General features: G+C 35.3%; 1 protein-coding gene and 1 pseudogene across 1 annotated transcript in view; one reads left to right on the top strand and one right to left on the bottom strand.

Moving 5' to 3' along the window:
- The first annotated feature begins 1,738 nt into the window (after positions 1–1,738).
- The window catches only part of LOC146168211 (uncharacterized), a 50,059-nt gene continuing 40,971 nt past the window's right edge, over positions 1,739–10,826 (top strand). Inside the window, exon 1 of the mRNA XM_083388985.1 lies at positions 1,739–1,923. Coding sequence (XP_083245111.1) covers positions 1,770–1,923 — 154 coding nt within the window. The 5' untranslated portion in view covers positions 1,739–1,769. The remainder of the gene's footprint in view (positions 1,924–10,826) is intronic.
- Positions 6,032–7,925, bottom strand: LOC146168212 (uncharacterized; annotated as a pseudogene).

Here is a 10,826-nt window from a genome sequence, read left to right as displayed (position 1 = left end):
TCAAATGTGTTGTAAGATGATTAATCACCTGCCAATTTGGTAAACTTTATTTGTTTCAAGTTTTAATCAAATGGTCTTGGGCAGGTCAATACATGCAATGCCAGTTGCATATGTTTGCTCAAGCTTAATCAACTAAAAATTTCCAGGGCATTTTTTTAAAGCAGTGTTGACAACAAAACGTAACAGCTTATTGGAAACAGATTTTGCGATTTTGCATATGAAGGAAACGGTGAGCTCTCTTGTAATTTTGTTTGTTCTTTACTATAAAGTGCGTTTGGTCGTGCAATAAAACTACCAAGATATAATGAACATTTAGTCGGCTCATAACAAAGAATAACCCTTGATGTCTAAGATTAGAGCAGCAGGTTAACCTTTTACGTTTATGACATATACACATAGATGGGGCAAGAGTGCAAAAATATTGGTATACCAGTGTTCTTAAGTCTTTTTTGTAGGCCTCGTTATCTTTAAAGTACTTCGTGTTTACTGTGATAAACCTGAAAATAAATAAAAATAATTAAGAAAAAGTTTTAAGATTATACATATATTTTTTAAAAACTATTTTAAAGTTTAGGAACTGTTCGAAGCCACTAATTTTATACGGCAGGAAAGTTTGGTAGTTTTGTTTATTTCAGGCTTAGTTGATGACTTGACTGCATAATCTTTTTTTCTTTTAGCACTAGTGAAATTTGCACACTAATTGCTCGCGTAACTTTTTTTTTTCAGAATTCAGGCTGTCATAATACGCTCTACCCACCCACTTTCGGCGCGTATGGTTAACAGTAGAGATTGACCGATTCCTATACCCGTTTTTTTACACTTTTATCAACTGATGACCTATACTGCTACCATTTTTTTTATATATATCTTGGAAATGTCTATAACTTTAATTAATTGAAAATAAAATTCGCATTTGGGCTAAATAGATTTGCTTTACACAGAAACACAAACATAGAAAAACCAGGCCAAAGTTTTCGTTTTGTGAAAATTTTATGTGAAAAGTGTAGTTTAGGCCTTAAACGAAGAAGCATGGTCTGGTACATGATCGATATTCCCATGCTAATATCATACCTGTCTTTTTAACTGAAAAGGTGACTATGGTGATTGCTCGTCGGCCAACATAATCGCCAGCATTTTACCATACTGATCACAACAACATAACAAATATATTTAAACATCAAATGTTTTGTGCAAAACGGGCTAGGTTTTTTCTTTAAAAACATTTCATGAAAAAATTGTTTTTAATTTATTTGTTTAGGAAGCATAGTCCCACAAATCACGCAAAATTGGAGAAGCAGTGTTTTGTTGACAGTAATAATATATTATTGGTTGATTTACAACCTGCGACCACGTCAACCACCCTTCCTCCTCGTGCTGTCCGACGGAATCGGGGTAACGTCCTCGATTCTTCCGATTTTCATTCCAGATCTAGCAAAAGCACGAAGGGCAAAAAATTGGCATCAAATGCTCTTCACATTAAACTGAGAGCAACTGGCGGCACACGAACCAAGACTCCAGGACCCGGCGCACAAAGTGCCCTTCGTGCTCTTGCTAGATCTGGAATGAAAATCGGAAGAATCGAGGACGTTACCCCGATTCCGTCAGACAGCACGAGGAGGAAGGGTGGTCGACGTGGTCGCAGGTTGTAAATCAACCAACAAATAAATAAAATTTGGAAAAAAAAAAAAAATAATAATATATTAAAAATCGGTTTTATTTGTGTTTGCTTTTTAGATCGCTTAATACTTATATATGTTTATTAACCTAAGATGCCATTTTTGAATAAATTAAATTCCCTGAATGTGCCAAGTGGTTTCACCATTATTTTGGAAAAGTTGGTAATTGCAATTTTGCAAGAACAGCCATCCAATATTGTGGACTTTTCTGCAAAACTACTTGCTGACTTGGTGCTGGAAAGAAATGGTTAGTTAAAATATAAATGATCAAAATCTATATACAAATTTGTGACATATTGCTATTACCAAATACAAAAATAGAAACATGAATTTAATATTAATTTGTGTGCCAACTGATTTAAACATGTTTAAATATCAATATGCAAACATATGAAATGCATGGTTTTGTACACATTAAAATATATACATATTTAACACCATAAAACTCACTGTGATGTGAATAAAGTTTACAATCTAATAATTGTTATTCTTAAAACCTATATTTCTTGTTTTTAATTTATTTTTCTGTGTGGGCGGGTTATCATAGTGCAGTGGTTTCCAAACTTTTAGTGCAACGCATATTAAATATTGTGAAGATGTTATGACCCAACTCACAGACATGTAGTATACCATAGGCGCCGAACTTTCAAAAATCCAGGGCGTTTTTTAAAAATCAGTACAAAATGCTTACTTGTCACGAATCACTACCAAAACGTAACACTATTTGGGAAACCGGTTTAGGGCTTTTCTGTTTTATTATTGAAACAATCCGTTGTGTCTCTCGTAATTTTCTTCGTAACGAATGGCAAATACGCACTCTAAAATGATGAAGAGCAACATGTAGTGGCGATCTACTCATTTCACAACAAAGAAATGATTTAAACGATGATCTTTGTCAGTGAACAATATAATACGTCCGCGATTATTTATTTGCACTACTGAATAGCCAAACGTTTAAGTTATACTTGCGAACAAAGTGGTAACATAGATAAAAATGTGGCGATCGAAGCGAGCGCGAAATTTTTGTTGTCTGCCCGTATTTTTTTCGATTGCCTGCAAGATTTTTTACATAGGCTTCATCGTTGCGGTATCTTTAAAGTACTGAACGACAAATTTGTTTTATGTTGGTTGCGATAGGAAGCTTGTGCTTTGGCATTGAGCGACCTAGCGTCTTAGCAGGTTTTAAGACTTAGGAATTGTTACGTCACATGATGCAGTGTGTAAAATGGAGTTCGGCAACCTTTCTTTAGACGCGTGTCAATGCTAAGCCTAAAATATCTTGGCGGGCCCATATTAAATTTTAACTGTCGATTTAAAATGGGTCTAATTAAAATAAGAAAAAGCAGTTGAACTCTATTTAGAAGTGCGACTTGGTCAAATTCCAGGGCGTTTTGACGCCCTGCCAGAAATCCAGGGCGTCTAAAAACGCTATGCACACCCACGTTCGGCGCCCATGTAATATACAATTTAGGTTTGAATTTAGTCAATTCTTAGCAAGCAGTTTAAAATGGTTTGAAAAACATGTTGTTTTTTAACCAACTTGTGAACAAAATATGTATGAAATGCTCTAATCACGCAAAACACGAAACAAAATTGTGTTTATTTGGTTAAAATTGGCATAACTTTCATTTATTTAAAGCAGAGGTTCCCAACGTGGGTGGTACCGCCCCCTTGTGGGCGTTGGCGAGTTACAGCGGGGCGTTTGGGTCTGTTTCTAATTTGGGGGGCGCTGAATGCACATAAGGGGGCGTTACATAAAAGTGCTTATAGGCTAAATTTTATAAAAAGTTCACATAACAATAGTAACAAACAGGACTGTAGGTAACTGTTAACCTTAAATGGCAATTTTCGTACTGCGAACTTGTAGTAGTTTTCCGACCATTGTTACGTAATAATTGACTTTCTTACGTAAGGTTGTTGGTTGTGGTTGCGCTCACAGTTTTATACGCGGCAAAATGTTTGTATATTTAAAGCAGGGGTCGCCAACTTACGGCCCGCCACCTCTTTGACAACTAGACACGAGTCCATTTTAAATGCTTTTTGACTATTTTAACTGAGTACAGGCAAAAAGTTTTTCGCGCTTCGCGCGAATGATCTAGCTACGTCCAGTTTGTTTACGTTTTGATGCTGTCTTTGGAATAAATTAGCGCTTTTTTACCGTTGTGGACAATCGGAAAACGTATTCAAAAATATAAGACATATATTTTTAACGTTTTTTTATTTTTTTGGCAATGTAGTGAATACTGGCACGAAATTGAAAAGAAATGTTTGTATACACCAAAAAAATCGCGCTCGCTTCGCTCTCCAGGACTAAGGGAGCTTAGCAAACACTGAATTACACTCTCTATAAACACTAAGGTTATCACGTTTCCCCAAACTAGTTTTATAACACTTTTCATTAGTAGCATGAATAAAAAAAATCCGAGATCCGCCTGATTCACAGTTGTTCTGACATTCCAATAACGCAATTCTTAGTTAACATTTTGTGCGGCCCACAGAGGCCTTTTTGAATTTGATTGGTTCCCATGACAAAAAAGGTTGCCGACCCCTGATTTAAAGTACTGGTGCAGAAAGTTGAATTTTTCCTGGTAATGACATAACCTGGTGAATTAATGTATCCATAAATTCCTTTAGTGAATGTATGTTAGACAACCTAAAATGTTAGACAACCTAAAAAGACTGAAAGCTTATCAAAACGAAAGTGAAGACAATATGATGTTAGGCAACGATTATTATAATACTTTATAAATACTGTAAAGCAATATGAGGGGGACGATATGAAATAATATTGAGCCCAAGGGGGCACTAGTGTCAAAAAGGTTGGGAAACACTGATTTAAAGGATAAATAACACTTTAGGCTCATAAAATATATTTGCATAGTCCTTAAAATAATGACATTTTTGTTTAATTTAACAGAATGCACTTTGTAGCTTTATGGCCTTAAGAGTTAATGAATTTACTTCAAACACACAAAAACATAGTGAAAAACATATCGATGTGCACACAAAGCTCACCAAGCTTTAACCCTTTAGTTTTTTTATGGGTCGCTACCCATACTTTGGGAACTGTTGTCATAGTGGGTGCAACTGACTCACTGAGAAAGCATAGGACTGTGTGGTTATGTAACCTATGTTTCAGAAGGTTAAGCAAATAAGCACAACTTCTAATGAACTATGTGAAAGTGGTATGAACCTATCATTTTAGATACATTTGACTTAAAAGACATCATAAGTTATTGTTACAGTTTTGCCATATACTTGTGGGTCGTGTGATAGCAGTACATTCACTGTACTGTGTTTAAAAAATGGTGCGGCTAAGAGCATAAGTACAGAACTTTCAAAATTCAAGAGCGTTCTTCTTAAATCAGTAGAAAATGCAAAACTTATCAGTAATCACCAACAAAACGTAACAGTACTTGGCAAATAGATTTAGCGCTTCCGTATTTTATCATTGAAACAATGCGTTGTGTCTCTCGTAATTTTGTAAGAATAAATTGCAAATGCGTGCTCGAAAATGATGTAAGACAACATATAGTGGCAAACTTCTCATCTCACAAAAAATAAATGATATAACGTTTAATTTCTATAAAACTTGTTGGCAAAAAAAAGTTATTTCATCTTTACTTCTTCTGTTTTTATTAACTGTAAATATTTTTGGCTTGTCTAATGGACAGATGTTTTTGTTGCAAGGGAGGGGCGGAGGAATATGCCCGGGAGAGCATGAGTCTCTTTATTTGAAGTATTGCGCTTGCAATACTTCTGAAACATCAAATTTGTTTTATGCTGCTGGCAATTAGAAGCTTACGGTTTGGATGAGCGAAAGATAAAGACACAATGTGATTACCTAGATAAAGAAGTGCTACATATATCTATTCTTTTCCACACATTGAACACAAAAACTGCTCCATTTATTTGTATTTTCATCAGACTCTCCTAACATATTGCAATTTGTGACACTAATCTTCCTATACCACCAGTATGCCTAAGCCTACACAAGAAAGACGACAATTTGTGAAAAAAAAAACAGTTCTCCATGCACAAGCTATTCACATATATAGGCCATTCCTTTTTAATCCAGTGTTGAACAGCGACCCGACTATCCCAGTAACAAATAAAGCAGGGATACTTGGTGTAGCCGCCTTGATGTCCTAAGAGAAAGTTGACCATTTTTAAATCTATGCATATCTTCCAGTTATGCTCACTAAAAGAAATTCTTCAGGAGCATCATTACACTTTGGTAGATTGATATTGCTCCTTTAAAACGATTATGTGGCCATTTGGAACACAGGCAAACTTATTTCCGTTGTGAAGTAGCACACATTTCAAACTTTTTCGGAGCTGTCAATGAATAACCTTCATTCTTCTGGTTTATATTCAAGTAGACCCATAGATAAACAAAGTCCTTCAATATTATTACAATACAGAAAAAATCTTCTTAGGATAAAAACTGCTTTAACATTTCTCTTCTGACCCGGTAAAACATTATGTTTGTTGCTGAATCAAGAATGTTACGGAGGCGAGAAGACAGGACTTCAGACACTTCTTTAGATAAACCTAAATCACGAACTAGGTCGTTTAGCTGATCTTGAGTAAAAGGCTTCGGTTTACTTTGCATTTATGAAGATGCTGAAAAGTCGGTGTCACTGCAGTTGCTAGTATTGGCATCTTCGTCTTCCACTACATCCAACACCGCAGCTTTATCCGAAATCAAATCTGGCAGGGTCATAAAAACGGGAACAGGAATTTCAGGGCAGTGATCAACTGATCGTAAAGCAGAGTCAATATTGGGGTAGTAGCATGACTTCTTTTCGGTTCCAACCTGATACGTCATTCATGCAAAAATATCAATCATCATGGTGATTCTTAGGCTCAGTATGTTACTGCTTTATGGGAGAGAGAGAGAGTAATCTAAGCCCTGTTTCACCTCCCAAACGAGACATTTGTACCAGACATCTCAACATTAAGGCAAAATTAAATAGCTGCTTCACATGGCTTCAGCTTTTATTAACTCGTTGCTCACTAGCATACATTTTTCATGGTATATAGGTAAAAGCCATATCTCAAAAACTAGAGCCAACTCAGAAAAAGTAATGGCATTTTCGGACTCAGAGCCCCTCATATACCCCTAAATCGATCTAATATATCATGCCTTTTGAAAAAAAATTTTTTTGTTGGCCTGTGTATTGTGTAATGTATTAAAGTTAAAAAAAAAACAGGTTGACAGTTCTGTCTATTTAAGGCTCAGTTAATGGGCTGATGCAGATTTACCAGAGGAGGTTTTACTTTGATCAAATTCTAATTAGCCTGTAAGCTTTACCAGTTGACCTATATCAGTTTGGCAACCTTTTTCTAGACGCCTGCCAAAGCCAAACCTAAAATGTTTTGGTGCCCCGTATTGAATTTTAATTGACAATGTATCGTTTACAATAAAAAACGTTCTGCACATCTGTCTCGGCGTGGCTAAGAGTTTTTTTTACTTTTAAAAAAACATTTTGGGACGCGACTAAAAAAGTTTGCCGACCACTGGTGTAACCCAAGAACTATTGAAATCATTTTCAAGTCTCTACACCTTCCATTCGTTTGCCTATACAAGAAATTTAAACAGGAGTTTTATGTTTTTGCATTTATAAGTGTGTAGTGAGTTGTTCTTGCGTAGTCATAATCATAGGAGCTTGGCCAACTCTTCGATTTTGGTTGGTCTTTTAATTCAAGCTGAGTAAATGGATTTTGATAGGTTTGTTCTTTGCATTTCATATGTCTTGTTCACTTGGTTTGGTATCCACAGATTATAAACATTATATTTTAATACAAGGACCATGTTGTTTTTAAACATCTGGTGCATTCATTATGTTCTTCTTCTTGAGATTTCACTAATTTATGGCTTAACAAATGTCAACTAGAACACTCTTTAAAGCTAATTTTACTGAAAACTTTAAATATAATTTGCTAAAAATCAAGAACTGATGGAGAAAAATGGTTAAATTTTTGAATTCAACATCAAAAGTACATTAGAACCATAATCACTCGGTAACATTAAAATGTACATTGCACAATGTATTCCTTATAAAAACACCAAGGAGCCTAATGCCGAAAGGAGTAGTAGTGTTTTGAAACTAACAAATTGTGCATTTATTTTATTTTTTAAGTAAAATTCTTTACCCAAATTTTTAGTGATGTACCAACTTGCCTAACTGACTGACTAAAAGGGCTGATAACATGTGTTCCATTGACATATTTAAAGATGGACATATAGTATGCATCCATATAAAACGATTACCTTTTCAAAAAAACTGGTAAATACCCTACTACGCCTGATAGCGTGTGGCATAGCGCACACCTGTAGTGCATTAATTTTGATTACAAAAATCTATTCAAACTTCTATCTAAAATATTGTAGCTGAAAAAAGTTTGCAAACCCCATGGATTTGAGAAACCGTTTTTTAAATTTGTGAGTTAGTTTAAAGAATATTGCTATCTAAGTTCTCAACTTAATTCCTAACTGCAACCAAAATCCCACTTATAACTATGAGCTATCATGCCATTCAAAATAATATTTCTGGAAATTAACACTCCGTTTCAGTTTTGATCTAATGTGTACATGTTTGAAACATTTTACTTGACAAGATGTTCAGTTTTAAAGCCTCTAAGATGTGTAAGTTTCTTACACTTCCTTGTTACATTTGACTTCAAAACTGAGGAGCAGACCGTCAAAACACCCGTCCTTAACTTCTTAAGCTCTAGGCAGAGTAACTTCACTGAATTAATATTGCTCATTGAGTATATTCACAAATCTCAGTACACACGATAACATAACAGATCTAGTATAAAAGCCCCATCCAATTAAATTGCATAAAGTAGAATAAATTTGCCAAATGCTAATCCCAACGTTTGTGTATTGTGATGACACTGATGTAATACTTGGTTAAGTATTGGACTAAAATTGGTAAGGTTACATCGTTTGTAACAAAACCTATATTTTGCTTCTTCAATATAGTTTAAATATATATATGTTCATATGCGCCAATATAATTATGCCAGGCAGAATCTTGCCAGCCTTCTGGTGACCAGCATTTTAGGTAAAAATTCTTCGGTTTTTTAGTCAGGCCCCTAAAGTTAAATGCTGTGTTTGCCCAAGGAATGTATCAACCTAGCCATGTTTAGGTGATAAAGAAGGCTATTAATGAGTAATTTAGCTAAGAAAAAAATGCACCAAAGGAGCTACATAGATAATCTCTTTTGGGGTGAACTTGTGTGCAAACATGTAGCTCGACACCAAATTGAAAAGCTGAAAATAAATTCTTGGTTAAATTGGGAAAGTTTTTAATATAAATTGCTTGAAATAACAATATTTATAATCCAATTCAATAGAAATTGTTTGCCGAGGTTAGAATCACAGTGCCCGATTGCATTCCAGTACCTTCCCGCCAAAGATCGTTGGCACGAAATGCGTGTCCAAAAGTACGCCAGTGCTGTGTACAATGAAAAATAAGGCATTTTTTGGGTATATATCCTTTTATATTGCAAAATATTAGCATAAAATTTGGCAAAACAAATTATTGGTGTGAATCTTTGGCGTCCACAAATTATAAAATACAGTTGTGACATAGTGCAACATGCCTTAGTGTGCAAAGTGTCGTTGGGCTGAATAGATTTGATTAAAACAAAGATACAATCATGGCAAAACAAGCCCAAAGTTCTTGAATTTATTTTTAATTAAAACAGCCAAACATATGGTTTAAACCAGGGATGTCCAACCCGCAGCCCGCCTGATGTTTCTGTGCGGCCCACCACTTATTCTTACTTTCAGTAGCCTTTATTTAAAACAATTGTTTCGACTATCATCAAAACGTGTAGAACGCGCAGTATTTGATGTAGGCCTACTCTTATATTTTTTCTGAGACTATTCGCATTTCAACATCCACTAAACACTTGTGCACTCATCATTGTTAAGCAAGATGTGTGTTTTTGCAGGCCTTTTGAAGGAAATATATCAGCGCAAAGGTGTTATACAATAGCATAATACGGCATTTAGAAACTCAATTTTTTGCGCTTCGCGCGATAAGACCGACCAGGTTTTTTTTTAAGGTTTGGTTTGGGTGACCGCTAATTAGTTTTAAGAGACCGCAAGTGTTTCATTTAAATACCAAAAAATAGCCATATATATTTGCTTAAACGAATTATTTATTAGGCTACTGGCAGTGCACAATCACAGAACAAATTTTTCAGGTTCTATCTCATGCAACAAAACAGATTTTCCTGTCTTTTACACTCAAAATATGCCGCCTTAAATAATGCCAAAAAATATTCTCCCACCTACGAGAAGATTCAGTTAAGTTACGTCACAAACAATTGTTAAAACTAAACGTCAGGTTGAGTAAATACGTTTATGACATCATAAGCTTCATAATATTCAGTTTAAGTCGGAGAAGAGTCCAGAAGGAATAGAATTAACTCGAATCTAGGTTTCGCAAGAAAAGCAATTATTACCTTATTTCTGATTTCAAGGGTTACTTTAGGACAAACATTAATCTCTAAAGATGCGGTACAAACCTAGGCATTTAAACTACATACAATCAAGGCAACATAAAATGAATTATTCAACAAGGCACAGCTTAAATGATTGTGACAGCGACCAAACAGTCTGCCCAACACGGCCGCCAAGCAAGTTTGCATAATCAAACAAAGTGTGCTTGTTGGCTTGTGCTTGTTATGTTTCCACATGTAAAAAACTGATCATTATGCGCCATAAATCAGAAATAAACATTGACGAGTATCGAAGGTGCACTTCTTTTGTGAATAACTCTTTGATTCAGCTGTTAGCTGTACCTCCACTTATTCTTTTTTCCGGACATGAACTATTGATTGTAGGCTATATTCGTATTATCGACAAGACATAGCGAGAAACAACCATTACTTTTCTACTGTAGTTGCATGTCCAAATTTTGGTAAACCGCTGGAGAAATTTGGGGGACCGTTTCGGTCCCCCAAAACACCTTAAAAAAAATTGATTGACCGACATTTACTTGTATATTTACACATGAGTTCACTCTCGAAGAGCGGGTGTTTATAAGTTAAGTTTTTTATGACGTCACGATATGACGTAACTTACGACGTCACCCCATTAATTTTATAGGTTTTGCGGCCCATCGA

Source organism: Ascidiella aspersa, chromosome 1 (assembly GCF_963924565.1).
Source record: "Ascidiella aspersa chromosome 1, kaAscAspe10.2, whole genome shotgun sequence".
Lineage (NCBI taxonomy): Eukaryota > Metazoa > Chordata > Ascidiacea > Phlebobranchia > Ascidiidae > Ascidiella > Ascidiella aspersa.
This window is presented reverse-complemented; position numbering and strand designations above follow the sequence as displayed.